This window comes from Crotalus tigris, unplaced genomic scaffold (assembly GCF_016545835.1).
Source record: "Crotalus tigris isolate CLP2741 ecotype Arizona unplaced genomic scaffold, ASM1654583v1 scf7180000024475.591531, whole genome shotgun sequence".
Classification (NCBI taxonomy): Eukaryota; Metazoa; Chordata; class Lepidosauria; order Squamata; family Viperidae; genus Crotalus; species Crotalus tigris.
The window spans coordinates 409,562-427,046 of NW_024100646.1; the positions used below are offsets into that span (position 1 = coordinate 409,562).

Here is a 17,485-nt window from a genome sequence, read left to right on the forward strand (position 1 = left end):
GGGGCAGGGGCTGGCCCTCCCCAGGACCAACCATGCAGCATGGGGGGGGGGGAGTGTAAACATTTATCTCAGTGCCTTGGCAGAGATCAGTTTTGAATGACGGTGTTTAATGTTTTTAATTTCTTCACCACCCAAAGTTCCTTTTGGCAGATGGGAAGATACACGCAGTGGTTTAATAAATAAATCTGTCAAGCAGACCCACCCCCTTTCTTTATAATTGTCTAGGGCAGGGGTGTCAAACTCGCAACGTCACGTGACGTGTCGCGACTTTTTGTCCATTACCGGCAATGGGGTGGGGGCGGTTTCGGCATGACACATCTGGCCGGTGGACCAGCAGTTTGACACCCCTGGTCTAGGGTGTGCTGAGATGATAATGCAACACATTGTGGAAAACTTGGGAAACTGCAGTTCAGAATGAAGGTGGCAACTCCTGCTTCCTCTTTTGTGCTCTCATACATCCTCCATTCAGCCTGCCCCAGATACTCTTCCTCCTCATCTGGGGGTCACCGACTGCTGAGTCATCTCCTCTTTGCCCACCCCACTGATACTCCTGGACTCCCCCAAGGCTTTCGGCAGATGCCTCTTGTGCCCTCCTGCTGCTGCACTTGTCGTGCGCTTTTGTTCTTAGCCTCCTTGCCTGTCTATCTGGTCCACTCAAGACGGCGAATATGCTTAAAACTCCTGCCTCTCCTTTTCCCCACAACAACCTTGTGAGGGGGGTTATCACAGTCACCCCAACTTCCAGTGCACCAAGGTGGATATTTAAGCAAGTCTTAAAATCGCCAAGGTTGGACACCCCTGTTCTGGGCCAAGATACATTTTAATTCAATACGATTTAGGGTGGTCTCCAGGTACAAAACATCATTTTCCCAAGGAGGCTTCTTTTGGCATCCCAAACTTTTCATTCCACCAAGTGGCAAGGTGCCCCCAAGACCTTCTCCGGCCATCACAATGCTGCTTCGTCACAGAGGGGCTCTCCTCCTCCTCCTCCTCCTCCTCCTCCTCCTCCTCCACCTCCTGCCAGCAGAAGGTCCATGTAGGCCCCACTGATGAGTTCCTTCTCCTCTATGCCCAACTGGCCCATCAGTTGCCAGGCCACGTCCTTGCCTTCCTGGGGGCTCTGCTGCTCCTCTAGCACCACCTGCAAGGATGGAGAGGGCGATGGGATATGGTTCTCTCTCTCTCTCTCTCTCTCTCTCTCTCTCTCTCTCACACACACACACACACACACACACACACACACACGGCAAAGAAAGGGAGGGCCCTTAGCCCCCTTCTGCAACAGGCTGCCTTGTGAAACCAAATACACTTGCAGGCACATGAAGCAAACCAGGGTCTCCAAACTTGTGGACTTCAACTCCCAGAATTCCCCAGAGTTAAACAGCAAAGTCTTAAAGTGGCCAAGATTGGACATTCTTGCCAAGGTGGGCAAAAGTTGGTTTCTTTGACAGGCTGGCTTGTACGGCTACATCGTCATCATCCTAATGTTTTTCCCACAGTTGCTTTGCGGGTCAACAAGGGCCATATTGTGTGATTGTAGGCAGCCTTGAGGGCCCGACTGGGCACTTTTCATACCTTCATTTACTACACAGGTAATCCTTGAATTATGACAATTGACCCCAAAATCTCTGTTGCTAAATGAAACATTTGTTAAGTGAATTTTGCCCCATTTTATGACCTTTTATGGGAGTTGAAGTCCACAAGTCTTAAAATTGCCAAAGTTGAGGACCCCTGCTCTACTGTCCACCTGTAGAGCTTCAGGGGTCTTTTGGGCTAGCCCGCCCCCTCTTCATCTTTTCCATCTCTCCCTTCCAGTTCTTCAGCAGTGTTACCTTCCTTTCCACTCTTCCCGAGAGACCACGTGTTCCGCGCAGGAAAACCTGACACCTGTTTCCTTCACAGCTCTTTTCTCTGACCTGTTTACCAGCTCCAGGTATGGTTTGATTGTCTGGGAGATCACGTGATCACGCTGGAGCGTGTTTACCTGCTCTCTCTGGCCCCAGGGAGAAAGGAGGAACAATCCAGGGAAACTTCAATGCCAGCTCTGGGATCCAAAGCTGGGAGGAATGCCCCTCCCCACGGCTGGAGGCGCTGGGCAGCTGCAGCCCCAGAGCAAGGGAGGTGGGGAGGGAATCTTGGGGGCTAGCTAGATCCACCTCCCAGGGGTAGGCAACCTTGGCTCTTTTATGACTCGTGGACTTCAACTCCCAGAATTCTTGAGCCAGCCTGGCTCAGCTTGGAAGCCTCTCCCTTTCCCCTCAGCGTGGCTGGCTCAGGAATTCTGGGAGTTGAAGTCCACCAGTCATAAAAGAGCCAAGGTTGCCTAAGCCTGCCCCAGCCAGCCAGGAATTCTGGGAGCTGAAGTCCATGGGTCATAAAAGAGCCAAGGCTGCCTAAGCCTGCCCCAGCCAGCCAGGAATTCTGGGAGCTGAAGTCCATGAGTCATAAAAGGGCCAAGGTTGCCTACCCCTCCACCTCCCGTTCAATGAATGAACTCCAAGAACATTTTTAACCAACGGCTGTCCAACCGCAGTCTGGGGACGCTAGAGAAGGGGAACGTGCTGAATGAAAAATGATTTCTCTCTTCATCACAACTATAAACCATCTTAGCCACTCAGCACCTTCTCTTAAAATGCAACATATGACTGCGTCTCCCCATATCCCACCTCTTACCTATATATTAAAAAAAAAAACTCATCTCAGTCCTGCCATCAGCCAATAGTTTACTGAGATGTTATTTATGCATTTTTGTGTGGAACTGTACAATTTTTGGCTGATAGTAGTAGTTTGAAGTAGTTTGCCTTCAGAAGTTACGGGTGCTCCATCACTGGAGGCTTTTAAGAAGAAACTGGACTGTCACTTGTCTGAAATGGCATACGGTCTCCTGCTTGACCAGAGGTTGGACTAGAAGACCTCCAAAGTCCCTTCCAGCTCTACTCTGATTGATTGAAAGTGGAATTGAACCTGCGGCAGAATTTCCAGCAGCCAAGGAAGGTGAGAAGAGTGAGTCAGCCTGTCTGTCTGCTTTTCAGCAACTGTTTGGCCTCACAGTCCTGTCGTGTCCTCTCGATTCTCCCAAGGACAAGTTTGTCCCCATACTCCCCCCCCCATTCCTGCACCAATCTCCCTGCAGTTACCAGATCTCCTGTCTTTGCTCCTCTCCTCTCCCTGGTGGAGAGATCCAGGGATCAACTGCTGCAAACCCCACTAGGTGAACCCCGCTTGCTCTGGGGCTCAGTCACAGAGCGGAAAGGCTTCCAAGCGCTGCTCCTCACCTCCAGCTCCACAAAGTCACCCAGTCCTTCCACCCGATCCACGTGGACACGGGTCTGGCCCACCCTGTAAAGATGGCGCTCCTTCTTCACCACGCCTTGCTTTCCAAGCGCCTGAGATAAGGCTTCCTGTGTAGGGAAAAATGCAGGCAGAATAGCGATAGCATTTGAACTTATATACTGCTTCATAATTCTTTACAGCCCCTCTCTAAGAAGTTCACAAATGTCAGCCTGTTGCCCCCTGAACAATCTGGGTCCTCATTTTACCATCTTGGAAGGATGGAAGGCTGAGTCCACCTTGAGCCGGTCAGGATCAAACTCCTGACAGTCGGCAGAACTAGGCTGCAATACTGCATTCTAACCACTGCGCCACAACAGCTCCAGCATGGTTTTACACCAATTTGCCAACTAGCGGTCAAACAATGAATTGCACATCCCGGTCCCCCTTCTAAGAGACCTCAAGGCCCCTTCTCTCTCCCTCCCTGGATACGAAGCCCAAGGAATCCCCGGGAGCAGATGAGTTGCCGTGGGAGATAAAAGTGCTTTCTGCTTTGCCTCTCTCATCCAAGAAGCTTCTTCGGTTCTGAAGAACGTCTCCAGAACTGAAGAAGCTTCTTGGATGAGGAGTGAAACATTTTCAAGGAAAAAAAAAAAGAACGTCCAGTTGCCCTTTGCAAAGCACCTCTGGGACAACCATGACCTGGATGGAGGAGAATCTCCATAGGGAGTGAGAGATGAGGGAAAGCGAGAGAAGACACCCAGATGCCTCAATGGCTGATGCATGTGCCGGGAGCACGTGGTCGGCCCTAGAGGAAAGTGGATAAAGCAGGTGAGGTGGACCCTGCCTGGGCTGACCAAGCTTCCTCTGACCATCTCGAGGAGGGAACAAGTACACAGGATGACCTTCTGACCTGGCTTTCCATGGGGAGACCCATGGGCGCTTCCAAGCTTTAGAGGGCTGCCGGCTGCCCCACCATGTGTGGAACTGCCCTTACACAATGTATTTTAGGGTTGAATGTCGGGAATTGCCTGACCTGGAAAAGCGCCTCAAACATCCACGTGGATGCTGGAAGCAGAGACGGGTCCTGCTCCCATCCAGAATGACTGTTCCATCGCACCAAAAGCCTTGCCCCCCCCCCAGCCTCCCAGGGCCCTTCCCACAGCAAGCAGCCCTTCCCAGTCCATGAGGCCTTACCACAAGTCCTCCAGGGTTGTCGGTGGGAGAGACGGTGAAACGAGAGAGCTTGGGGCCTGTGGAGTTTGGCCGGTCATAAAACACCAGCTGTCCACGGCCATCCTGTGAAGGAAAAAACCGGTTATCCACAGTCCACCTCGCTCAGGGTCAGACTATCCCTACCGAGCAAAATAAGCAAATTAATTTTGTTTTACGAAAACTGGCTGGCCAGATTGTAATTCAAGGGCTGGTGGTTGGAGGTGGAACTTGAGAGCAGCTGATTGCATTATTATTTTATTTACATTTATTATGAGACTTGCCACCCATCGTTTCCAAAGCGACTCTGGGCAGCTTACAACACAAAAAACATTAAACTCATCAAATGTACTCGCAAAATCCCAGCCAGATCATCCTAGAGCTGGGATTTTGCGAATGTTGAGAATGATGGGAGTTGGAACCACAGTCAGAAACGTACGAAATATGAAGGTCAAATTTAAAAACCGGAGATTCCCTTGAGGGGCAAAATGGGGGGAGCAAACTGAGCCCCCCGCATCCTGCTTGGCTGGCTGGTTTACTCACTCGGAAGTCGCGGACCTTCAGCCGTCCGTGGGGAACAGGAAAGAAGGTGTCTGTCTGAAGGAGGAGAGAGCCGGGGGATCCACTCAGCTGCTCCGCCCTGGTGATCAATTGGGCCAGATCCTGCACCCGGGCCTTGATCTCCACATTTGCTGGCATCTACAAGACAATCCGAGGTCAAGAGAAGCCAAGGGTGGGGCCCTTGGTGCTCCCTGAGCTGGGTTGTTGTTTCCTTGCAGACATTTCATGGCCCATCTAGGTAACATCATCAGGGGTAGATGGGAGGGGAAATTGGGGAGGAGGGGGATTCTGGAGCCCCTCCTGCTCTCTGAGTTTGGCTGTTTCCTTGCAGCCATTTCATGACCCAACTAGGGAACATCCTCAGGGCTAGGAGGGGAGTTTGCTCTCTGTTTATATACCAGTGGCTTGCCCTGTTGGTTTTGGTGGGCGTGTTTTGTTGTTCTTTGATTAGCCTGTAATTTATTGTATCTTTGTTTGTTTGTTTGAGTTGGCAGTTCCTCACTTGAGGTATAAACTGAGAGCAACCCCCCCCCCTTTCTAGCACTGAGGATGTCCGTCCCCTTCTTCTCTGCAAGCCAAACTTCCTTCTAGCACTGATGATGTTCCCCAGTAGGGCCATGAAATGTCTGCAAGGAAACGTCCAACTTCAGAGAGCATCAAGGGTCCCCCAATCCTCCTCTTCCTTCACCTTCTTTCCCCCCCCCCCACTTCCAGCACTGATGATGTTCCCTAGTTGGGTCATGAAACGTCTGCAAGTAAAGCCACCCAGTTCAGAGAGCATCAAGGACCCCCCCCCCAGTTCAACCCGGAGCTATAAATATTCCCTTCTACTGAAGCCCAGGATCTTTGGGGGCATTCCCCTCCGGGAGCTCAGCCCACCCCGCCCCCGGGAATTCCTGTGTCTTCAGAGCCCCCAGCTACACCAGACACGTCTCCACGCCCCCTTCAAGAGGCCCCGCCCCCCAGCGAAGGGGGGTGGGGGGCTGGTCCGACCCGCACCGGCCTCCCGGGCAGCTTTGGCGGCCGCTCGGTTCGGCTCAGATGCAGGCCTGGCAGGCCGTGCAATTGGCCCGGCAGGGCGGGAAAGAAAAGAGCTGGGAGGGACCCTGGAGGTCTTCTAGTCCAACCCCCCTCTTGGGGATGGGTATGGCCTCTGCAGCGCCTCCAATTCTCTTCACGCGACTCGCCCCCTTTCTCGGGGGAACGCCCCACCCGCCCCCCGCTGGCGCCTTCGCACACACACCGGTCCTCCGCTCTCCTTCACCTCGCCGGCGCCGGCGGCTCCCGATTGGCGCCTCGCTCGCTTACGTCGCGCCCCCCGATTGGCCGCGGCCTCCGCCCTGCCCCGCCCCGCCCCCTCTGGGCCCGAACCGCCACGCGCCTTCCGGTGGGCGGGCGCCGGCGCGGGCCAATAGGAGCGCGGGCGGGGCGAGGGGCGGGGCGGCCATTGGTCAGCGGGCGGCGATGGAGGCGCCGGAGGGAGACGGGCCGGAGGGGGACCGCGCAGCGCCCCCCCGCTCGCCCCGCGGATGCCCGGCCGTCCCCGCGCCCACCCGCCTGCGCGCCTTCCTCTGGTGCCGCGAGTTCCTGGCCGGGGCCTGGCGCCGCCTGGCCGCCCCCGAGCAGCTGGGCATCGTTCCCGTCAGGTGAGGAGGAGGAGCCCGCCCGGGACGTCACCGCCCCGCGCAGGCGCGCCGCCGGCGGAACGCCCGGCCACTAGGTCGCCGGAGGAAAGGCCGCGGCGTGGTGGGGAGGCGCCGTGCAGCGCCCTCGCTCCCTCCCTCCCTCCCTCCCGTGGCCGTTCCCGGCGCTCCGGGAGAGGAAGCTGCGCGGACCGGGCGGAGGGCGAAAGTGACCCTCCGGGGCGTGGCGGGCTGGGGATGCTGGGAGTGGAGGTCCACAGGGGAGCGCGGTTGGGGTGCGGTGCTCCGAGGCCCCGGGGTCTGCTTGCCCGGCCCTGGGAGGGGCCCCCGCCGGGCGCTTTCACACCGCAGTAAGGGAATTCCAGGCAGTCCTCGAGTTACGACCACAACAGCCTCAGTGAGTGTTGCCCCGTTTTACGACCTTTCCTGCCACAGCTGTGAAATGAAACCCTGCAGCTGTTCAGGCAGTAACTCTGTTGTTAAGCGAATCTGGCTTCCCCCTGGACTTTGCGTATCGGATGGTCGCCAATGGGGATCGCGTGAGTCCCAGGACGCTGACTGCAGCCGTCGTAAATGTGAGTCAGTTGGCAAGCATCCGAATGCCAATCAGGGATGCCATGGGGATGCTGCAGTGGTCACAAGTGTGAAAAGCGGTTGTAAGTCAGTGCCGCTGTAACGTCAAATGGTCACTAAATGAAGTTGTAAGTCGAGGACTGCCTGTAACAGAGTGGGAAGGGACCCTGGAGGTCTTCCTAGTCCAGCATTCCCTGAGAGGAGTCGGATGCTGCCTGTCTCTTGGGGGGGGTTGGCCTGTCCCCCCCCCCAGCCCACCCTCTCCTACCCGGTCTGACACTTGCTTCCCCCCCCCCCAGCGGAGGGCTGAGCAACCTGCTCTACAAGTGCTCCTTGCCGGACCAGGTTGTGACCACCGAGGACGAGCCGCGCCAGGTGCTGCTGCGTGTGTACGGCATCATCCTCCAGGTGAGCTTCGGCCAGGCCTTCCGGAAACTTCCCTTCCGGGCACCGGATGACCCTCCCGTCTGCTCCCAGGGCCGGAGGGGATCCCGGTCCCTGGTGTCGAAAGCAGGAGGGTGGCATCCCCTCCTTTCTGATTCAGCCAGGGGTCCCCCACGAAGCGGCAGCTTGATTTATTAGTTCCAGAACATTTGTATGGCCTCTTGGCGGGCCCTCAAAAGCCCTCACCTAATGACCACAACTGAGCCCAAAGTTTGTGTTGCTAAGCAAGGCGGTTGTTAAGTGATTTTTTTGCCCCACTTTATGACATTTCTTGCCATAGTTGATATTTTCCCTCTATCCTGTCTGGAGAATCGTCTTTGGTTTTGCCCAGCCCTGCGTGTGACTGTGGGCTCTTCAGCTCCCTGCCTTTCCTGTTGACGCAGGGCCCCGAGTTCTAGTCCCGTGAGAGTAGGGCATTTGCATTTGCCACGAGGGATTTCATGCTTTCTCGCACATCTCCCTCCTTTGAGAGCTCTATGCAATGAAATTTCATTTTAAATGTATGTCAATTAGCGTATGTTCAAAGTGACAGTAAAGTTATTATTCTTATTCTTCTATTTTCTCCCTCTCCCTCTCTCTCCCTCTCTCTCTCTCTCTCTCTCTCTCTCTCTCTCTCTCTCGCACACAGGGGGTTGACTCATTGGTTCTCGAGAGCGTCATGTTTGCCATCCTGGCCGAGCGGGCCCTGGGACCACAGCTGTACGGCATCTTCCCGCAGGGACGCCTGGAGGAATACATCCCTGTGAGTGTACCACCCCTTCCCTTCCCTGGCCTGCAGGACAGGCCTCCAGAGCAGCCTGGCGCTGCCGCCAAATGCCGCCTCCGGGCACACTTTGATCCTGCCGGGATTCCTTTCTCCTCCTCCTTTGTCTGCAAAGGTATAGGGGTTGGGCTAGAAGACCTCTGAGGTCCCTTCCCACTCTGTCATTCTGTTATTCTGAATCCTGGAATCCCATTGTAGGAAATTGGGAGGAATTAAATGGGGATAAGCATGGTGGGGTGGGTGGGCAGAGGGTCTGCCAGCGCCTTCTGCCTCTGGATCCGGAATTCGGCTTCTGGTTAGCGCCCATCCTTGCTTTAAGGCGCTCAGGCCGCAACCCCCAGTAGAGGGACAGGGCTCCCCTCACAAGCCCCACACAAGGGGTCCCCAGAGTTGCTGCGGAAGATGCTTGTTGTTGGGCAGAAGTTTCAACTCAAGTCCAAATCGGACACCGCTCTGCTTTGCAAGTTATCTTACTTGTTTTTACTTTATTAAGCTTAGAGAGGCCATCCGACTCCAAGCAACTCTGGGTGACTTAGAATTTAAAAAGTGCAGTGGTACCTCAGTACTCATTGTTAATTGGTTCCGGGGGGGGGCTGATGAGCAACAAAAATGATGAGTACTAAACAAATTTTTCCCATAAGGAATAATGCAGGGAGTCACAAGTTCTGGCTTGTGCGTTGAGTGCCAAACAAACGATGAGTACTGGGACAACATTTTCATGGCAAAATGCACTGAGTAGCAAATTCAATGAATTTCAGAGCAGTTGAGTCTCAAGGTCCGTTCCCCCCCCCCCCTGTAAGGGAGAAAACCCCACAAAGCCATAAGAACAGGCCAGGAGGGACGCTCCTCATCTGGAGAAACATCTGGAGCGTAAGGAGAAGAACGGCAACCAACAGGCTCATTTCTCACAGCGGGGCCTTCAAAGACTTTAGGAATCTAAACGGTGGGCTGTTGTGTTTTGCCCAAAGCACACAGGCCTCATTGTGGCTTTTTGTGATGCATGTCATCTCGCTCCCTCCCACCCCCTCCCGGCCTGGTTTCAGGAGACTTTGGGGGGGGGCTTTTAAATCAACGTAACCTCGGGGTCTCCCAGAGCCTTCGTGACCCTCTGCGGCCCCTCCCCCCACTTTCCCACGACTGTGAGCGGAAGGGGCCCCGGCTCCCTCCAGCCCTCCCGTGGCCTCAGGGCTGCCCTGTGTCTCCATCTGCAGAGCCGCCGGCTGGTCACGGAGGACCTGCCGAAGCCCAGCATCTCGGCGGAGATCGCGGTGAAGATGGCCCGCTTCCACGGCATGGTGATGCCCTTCAACAAAGAGCCCAAATGGATGTTTGGGACCATGGAGAGGTGGGTCGCCCTGGCGGGGCCTTGGGCTGCAGAGGCGGCTCGGGCTGTGGCCGGCAAGGGCCGCTCCCCGGGCAGGTGGGCTAGCCCCTCTCCCCCTCCCAAGGACTCCAGAGGCCGCCTGGGAAGGTGTTTGGGCCTCCCCTCCCCGGCAGCAGAGCCTCTCCTCATCCTCCTCCGTTCCTGGCAGGTACCTGAAGCAGATCTCCGAGCTCACCTTTTCCCAGGAGGCCCAGCGGCACAAGCTGAACCAGCTGAAGGCCTACAACCTGGAGGCCGAAATGCGCAGCCTCAGGTGGGCAGATCTCCAGGGAGAAGCCGCCGGTGAGGCTTCCAGACGGGGCCTCTGGGCCACCCTTCGCTTGGCCCCAGGGTCTCGGCCCGCTTATTTATTTATTTATGAGACTTATATACCGCTTTAAGTGCAAGCACTCTCTAAGCGGTATACACCAGTAAGCAATATATATATATATATATATATATATATATATATATATATATATAGGTCTTTGGTTGTTCGGGTTTTCTCCCGCGTAAAATTGGAAGTGTCTTGGCAACGTTTCGACGAAGTCACATTCGTCATCTTCAGGCTGGTGTTTTTAGCTTCTTGCTTTGAGCAGCAATGTGTGGTCTTAGCTGTTTCTTCCTTTTAACTGCCAGTGGGGGTATGAACTGATTGGGTGGGAGCTTGGCTGTGTTCTGATTGGGTGGAGGTGTGTTCTGAATGGTTAGGGGCTTGGCTGTGCTCTGATTGGCTGGGGGAGTGTTCTGTTTGGTTGTGCTCAGGTTAGTCTGAGTTGCAGAGGGGTTTAAGATTTTGGGGTTAGGGAGTCGTTTGTCAATAAGGGCAGGTTTCCAACCTCTACATGGAACACTTTGAAACCCAAGCTCTAGAAAAATCGGATCACAAACCCAAACTCTGGCTCAGATATGTAGACGACACCTTCATAATCTGGCCACATGGGAAAGAAAAACTGGACAACTTCCTCACACACCTCAACAGCCTACACCCCAAAATACAGTTCACCATGGAAACAGAAGCTAACAACCAACTTCCCTTCCTGGATGTCTTAGTCTACAAGAAATCCAATGGCTCCCTAGGACACACCATCTACCAGAAGAAAACACACACAAACCGCTATCTGCACGCTCTCTCACACCACCACCCAGCACAGATCAACTCTGTAGCCAAGACACTCATCTCCAGAACAAAACGCTTAGCTGACGAACAACACCTAAAACCCGAACTACACACTCTCACCAATGTACTAACATCCAATGGATTCCATAGAAATAAGATTACAAACCTAATCCAAAAAGAAACCCCCACCAAAATCCAAGACAAAGAACAAGAAAACGGCAAAGCCCTCCTCCCATACATAAAAGGCACCACAGACAGAATCAGTAAGATCCTCCATAAACACAACATCAAAACAGCATTCTGCACAAACAGAAAAATATCCACCATCCTTAGAAACCCCAAAGATAAAATTGAATTAGAAAATCAAGGAGTATACGAAATCCCATGCACCACTTGTCCCACCACATACATCGGACAAACCAACAGAAGAATAAGTGCACGCATTGAAGAACATAAGAACTCAGTCAAAAAAGAGGAACCAACATCTTCCCTGGTCCAACACCTTAAAGCCACAGGACATGAAATTGACTTTAAAAATACCAGAACCATTGCCAAAAGTGAACATTTTAATAACAGAATAATCAGAGAAGCCATCGAGATAGAAAAACGCCCACACAGCATGAACAAGCGAGATGATACCTCCCGCCTACCAGCCATTTGGAAACCTGCCCTTATTGACAAACGACTCCCTAACCCCAAAATCTTAAACCCCTCTGCAACTCAGACTAACCTGAGCACAACCAAACAGAACACTCCCCCAGCCAATCAGAGCACAGCCAAGCCCCTAACCATTCAGAACACACCTCCACCCAATCAGAACACAGCCAAGCTCCCATCCAATCAGTTCATACCCTCACTGGCAGTTAAAAGGAAGAAACAGCTAAAAACCACACATTGCTGCTCAAAGCAAGAAGCTAAAAACACCAGCCTGAAGATGACGAATGTGACTTCGTCGAAACGTTGCCAAGACACTTCCAATTTTACGCGGGAGAAAACCCGAACAACCAAAGACCTATATACAAATACCCGCGAAAACCTCAGAAAAAACATATATATATATATTTACATTGCCCCCAACAATCTGGGTCCTCATTTTACCTACCCCGGAAGGATGGAAGGCTGAGTCAACCTTGAGCCGGTGAGATTTGAACCGCTGACCTGCTGAACACAGTCAGCTAAAGTGGCCTGCAGTACTGCTTCCCTGCCAGCTCTGCAGCAGCCCCCCCCCCTTTCCCCCGTGGGATTGGGAAAGTGCTGCAGCAGGGCAGGAGGCTTCAGAGGCTGGGACCCTCTGGGTTTAACGCCCCAAGGGCAGTTTGGTATCAAAACGAGGCCTGTCGTGAAGCCGCCCTCCCCCAGGGGCTCCGAGCGGCCCCCTCCTCTTATGGCGCCCCTCCCTCAGCGAGAGAAGGGGGGTGAGCCCTGCAGAGCCGCTTCCCCGCTTCTTTTCCTTCCTCTTCCTAGGACGCTGCTGGAGGCCACGCCGTCCCCCGTGGTTTTCTGCCACAACGACGTGCAAGAAGGTGATGGGGCCCAGAGGGTGGGAGGGAGGGAGGGAATCCGGGCCCTTGGAAGGAGCCCAGAAGGAGCCCTCCGAGGTCCTGGCTGGGCTGAGGGCCAATTCCCCTTCCCTCCCCACGCAGGGAACATCCTCCTCCTGGCTGGCCGCGAGGCCTCCTCCAGGGACCGGCTGATGCTGATCGACTTTGAGTACAGCAGCTACAACTACCGGTAGGCCGGCAGCCCCCTCGCCCTCTGGGGGGTCTGGGCAGAAGAGCGGGCAGACCAAGGGGGCCTTTGCTGGGCAAAAGAGGATTTGCAATTTCAGCTCTTCCAGGAAGTTTCTCTGCTTTCCAGTCGTGCTTTCCGTGAAATCCTCTCGCCAAATTCCCACAGGCCCAGCCTGGCTTCACTTGCGTGGGACTGGCTGCTAGTCACAAATTGCCCAATTACATTTTAATATGCCGGCTGTCTCTCCACCTTAGCCTTAATTGGCTTGTCAAAGTGACCCGTTTCTTGGATGTGTTTTTATATTGCAGTAGAAACTAACCCAACAGTCTGGGTTTCTATAACATGCTCTGTCACGCACACACACACACATATGCACACACATAAACCCCGAGCAAAGATTAAAAATAAGCCTAGTGTGTTGATGTTCCGGCAAGTCTTTAACTGACCCGATTAAAAATGTTGTTCAAACGCAGCAATTCTGTGAAGCTGCCCAGATTCAGAGAAATGGGTTGCGGGAATTGCTCGACTTACAACGATAATGGAGCCTCCACATCACAGTTGTAAGCTGTGACAATCGGAAGAGAGACTGGTTATGTATCCGACCCAAATTTACAACCTGTTTTGCGGCGGTCATTAAGTGAATCAGTGGTTTGCAAAGGGTGCAGTAAATGCTGGGTTTCCCGCAAAACTGTCACGAAATGCGGTCATGTGACTGCGGGACACTGCAAGCAGCTTTCAACACAGCCGTGTCACTTGAGTGCCCAGAGTTCAGTCGTGTGACCATAGAGGGAGGGAGGGAGGGGCAGCCCTGGAAACTTTGAATCCGGCTTGTAAGTTGCTCCAAGGTAGGACCTTTATCACTGTGAACAGTCGCTGAGCAATTGGTTGTAGGTTGAGGGCTACCTGTGTTGTGTAGATGGAGGAACACAGAGGTGTGTTGAACAATCCCAGTGCTTAGCCTCCTTCTCTGCAGGGGCTTTGACATCGCCAATCACTTTTGCGAGTGGGTCTACAGCTACGCCCACAACGAGTGGCCGTTCTACAAAGCCAGCCCGGAGAACTACCCCAGCCCCGAGCAGCAGGTACTGGGCTGGGCTCCTGTGGGGAGGGCAGGGCTGGCTTGGAGGGGGCTCAGGAATTCTGGGAGTTGAAGTCCACAGGTCGTAGAGCAGCCACAGTTGCCCATCCCTGGCGTAGAGCCTTGTGGAATCAAACGCAGGACCCGAACCTCGGGCCTCGCTGCAGTATCTGCTGGAGTATTTATTGGAGAAGTAACGGGAGGGGCTCCTACAGTCTAAAGGCTGCACACACAGATTTATACATTTCAGGGAAGGGGGAGAAAATAACACAGTCATACGTGTGCATAAGTAATAGGTGGTGAAAGCACAGATACGCCTAATAAGCAAACCTCAAGCTACTTCCCTGCCCATTTGTGGTTTCTATCCTCAAAAAAAAAAAAGATGATTGTCTTAATAGCAAGAAACACATTGCATACGCGGCCGTAGAGGTTTTAACGAAGCAGACGCAGAACGGAGGATTCCAAGGCTGCCCCAGTTAGCACCCATTCTTTCTGCCTTTCTAACCTGCTCTTGTCCCTCCAAGAAGTCAATTGCCCTCCCAGGCTCAGAGGCCCCGCTTTGCAGGCACCAGCAAGGACCCCGCAGGACTGGGCAGAGCGGGTGTCTAGGAAGCCTTTGGAAACGGAGTTATTTCAGCTCAGCTGGGCTCCCGGGCTTGTCTGGACGTTTGGAACTTGAGCTACGGAGCTTATAACTTGATCTCTTGATTAGTTCTGCTTTCTACTGTGGGAGTCTTAATTCAAGTGCCCAGTTTTTCCTTGTTCTCGATGAGTGCAAGTTGCCCAGGGTGTGTTTGGCAGTGAACAGAATAACAGGAGTTGGGTGGGGCCTTGGAGGTCTTCTAGCCCAACCCCCTGCTCAAGCAGGAGACCCTGTATCATTTCCCACAAACACTCCAATGATGGAGCGCCCACAGTTTCTGAAGGGAAGCCGTTCCACTGATTGATTGTTCTGTGAGGAAGTTTCTCCTTAATTCCAGGTTTGTTTCTCTCCTTGATGAGCTTCCATCCGTTGCTTCTTGTCCTGCCTTCAGGTGCTTTGGAGAATAGCTTGACTCCCTCTTCTTTGGGGCAGCCCCTGAGATGTTGTAACGCTGCTATCCTGTCACCCCTGGTCCTTCTCTTCGTTAAACTAGACATCCCCAATTCCTGCAACCGTTCTATCTTTTAGCCTCCAGTTCCTTCAGTCATCTTTGTTGCTCTTCTCTGCACTCTTCCTAGAGTCTCCACAGCTTTTTCATATTGTGGTGAGATGCTGGGTGGGTGCAGAGCTGACTGATGAGTCAATTGGGCACCTTCAGCAAAGGAGCATCGTGCACCCCTGGGAGTTGGCAGGGACAGGTGAAGAAAGCCTGCTTCCTTGTGGTTGAGTTCCACTCTCACCATCCCTGATTTATTTCGGCACCCATTGTCCACGGGGTCTCGGGCGCTTCGCCTAGGGGCAGGCAGCAGGCTCCATTTCTGTAGCAACTGAAGGTGACTTGCCTCACCTGTCTCCTCTTCCTTCAGCTGCACTTCATCCGGTGTTACCTGGAGGAGACAGGTGGGAAGGCTGCCCCACCCTCGCTGGAGGAGCAGAAGCGCCTAGAGGCCAAGATGCTTCTGGAGATCAGCCGGTCAGTGGTGGGGGTGGAGGATGGGGGTGGCCAGAACTGCTGCAGGAGCAGCTGGCAGCGGCATTTCCTTGGGTTGGGGTGCTGGGGCTGTTCCCTATAAGGGTGAGGGGAGGCATTACGAGGGGCTTCGGTCTGCCCCTCATTTCCCTGGGAAGTGCTGCTGATTAGAAAAGAGCTGCCTCTGTGGGGCAGGAATGGCAGAAACCCCCCCCCATCCTCATCTGACTCTTTCTCCTTCTCCCCCCCCCCTTCCAGGTTCACCTTGGCCTCCCATTTCTTCTGGGGCCTGTGGTCTATCCTGCAGGCCAAGATCTCCACCATTGAGTTTGGCTACCTGGTGAGTGCCGAGGACCGGTTCCCTCCCTCCCCCAGGGCCACCAGTTCCACGACTGCTGGTCCGAGGGCCCTTGCGAGGGGCATCCCACGGGGGCACTGGGCTGCCCGTCCCTTTTCCCAGAGCAGAATGGGTCTGGCAGGAAACATGGGCCACTTTGCCCAGTGCATCATCGGCCTTCCCTCCCGCCAGGAATATGCCCAGTGCCGCTTTGAGGCTTACTTCCAGCAGAAGGCCAGGGGCGAGTGACCGTTGGCTGGCCGGTGGCCAGGAGACCAGCCTGACTGGGGGCAACATATCAGACAGGTGGGGCTGAAGAACCAAGATTGGGGGGGTGGCTGGCCAGCCCCCTTGCAAGACGTGCTATCTGCACGTGAGCTTCGGGACCACTTGGAGATGCCCGGATTTATTCAGTGAACCTAATTTTGGGGGGCTCCTGCGAGCGCATGCGGTCAACCTCAGTATCCTTCTGGATCGGATGAGGGGTGGGAGGCGCCATGCTTCAGGGAATCAACGCTTCCTCAGCAGTCGGTTGCGGCCCAGGTGGATGGAAGGATATCATATCTACAGCCAGTCACGTGGGGAGGGGGTCCTCCGGGCTCCATGCTTCGCCGTCTCCTGCTGAACATCTGCATGAAACCGCTGGGTGGGAGGGTCTCCCAGGCCAACAGGAAGTAGGCAACAGGGGCAAATAAATGACCTGACCCCCGTGTGAACTTCGCACCTGAGGGCCTCGTTGCTCCCACCTGACAGTATGCCAATGATACCCATCTCTCCCCCCCCCCTCCCCGTTCAGGTATGTTCCCGTCCTTGGCCTTGGAGGGGGCTGCATTTCCCCATTCCAGACTGGGGCGCAGCCTGGGGGTCCTTCTGCCACAAGAGAAGCCTTCGCACTTTTCATCCTGTGCACCAGTTGCCCCCTTTCCCTTCCCTTCAGTCGTGTCCTGGTCACCCCACAGATTGCTGTAATGAGGTTTGCATGGCGCTACCCTTGGAGACTATCCAGAAGCTACTGTGCACACAGTAATGGGCGCCTTTCAGGCACCCCTCAGTCACCATTGCAACGGGTGCTGTGCTGGCTGACAGTCGACGTCCCGAGTGCCGGTCACTGGCTCCGACACTCTGCAGGTCAGAGAACCAGAGGGCCTGCTAGTCTCTGGTCATTTCTGGGTATGCGCCAAGTTTCCCTTCCCCCCCCCCCCCGAAGCACTGCCAGCTTGTTGGACCTGGGAAGCCCAGCTTCTCCTTGGAGGGCCCCACCCCTGCCCCAGCCCCCTCCAGAGACAAGGACGGCACCCCTCACCTGGGGCTGCAGAAAGTTTTGAAAACTTGGCTTTGATTCCCAGCCAGAGGCTGCTTATGATGCTCGGTGGGCCCCGTTTCCTGCTGATTCTGTTGTCGATTTTACTCTGGGCTAATAAATTGATGAATTTATGAGGGACGCCGGTGACACCCCCCCCCCCCAGAGCTTGCTTGCTGTCCGTTCTCAGGGCAGCCCGTCACTCAAGCACTGAAATGCAGCTGTTGATGAAGGCTTTGCACTCTCGGTCAGAATATTGTACAAAATAAAAAAATGTTTATTTGTAGAAAGCATGCATGCCTTATTTATTAATTAATAATAAAGGTTAAGCCACTGGAGGCAACGCCGGGTGGCTTAACCTTTTTAGCTTCTTGAAAAAAGGGGGGGGGCTGAAGGTAGGGAGTTCAGAAGTTACTGCGGGGGGGGGGGTGGAGTGGGAGGGAGGGAGGGGTGTTGCATTTGAGATCCAGCAGTAGC

The 17,485-nt window shown here is 54.3% G+C and overlaps 1 protein-coding gene across 2 annotated transcripts; it reads left to right on the forward strand.

Annotated features, from left to right (window-relative positions):
• Positions 1-6,454: 6,454 nt before the first annotated feature.
• CHKB (choline kinase beta) lies at positions 6,455-17,301 on the forward strand. 2 transcript variants are annotated; one of them, XM_039333407.1, is made up of 11 exons: positions 6,455-6,689; positions 7,559-7,667; positions 8,332-8,445; positions 9,678-9,811; positions 9,999-10,103; positions 12,414-12,472; positions 12,593-12,680; positions 13,654-13,762; positions 15,268-15,374; positions 15,630-15,711; positions 15,901-17,301. In XM_039333407.1, exons 1-11 carry the CDS (start codon positions 6,508-6,510, stop codon positions 15,955-15,957), a joined length of 1,146 nt encoding a protein of 381 aa, XP_039189341.1. In that variant the 5' UTR covers positions 6,455-6,507; the 3' UTR covers positions 15,958-17,301. The 2 variants fall into 2 exon arrangements, with proteins under 2 accessions (XP_039189341.1, XP_039189342.1); XM_039333408.1 differs by lacking the exon at positions 6,455-6,689 and adding an exon at positions 6,810-7,261.
• Positions 17,302-17,485: the final 184 nt, after the last annotated feature.

What these genes read in the sequence shown, in the direction of transcription:
- CHKB (XM_039333407.1), top strand. Translation starts at nt 6,508, where the DNA reads ATGGAGGCGCCGGAGGGAGACGGGCCGGAGGGGGACCGCGCAGCGCCC. An exon ending in GCCTGGAGGAATACATCCCT is followed by an intron (nt 8,446 to 9,677) that starts GTGAGTGTACCA and finishes CTCCATCTGCAG; the next exon opens with AGCCGCCGGCTGGTCACGGA. An exon ending in ACCCCAGCCCCGAGCAGCAG is followed by an intron (nt 13,763 to 15,267) that starts GTACTGGGCTGG and finishes CTCTTCCTTCAG; the next exon opens with CTGCACTTCATCCGGTGTTA.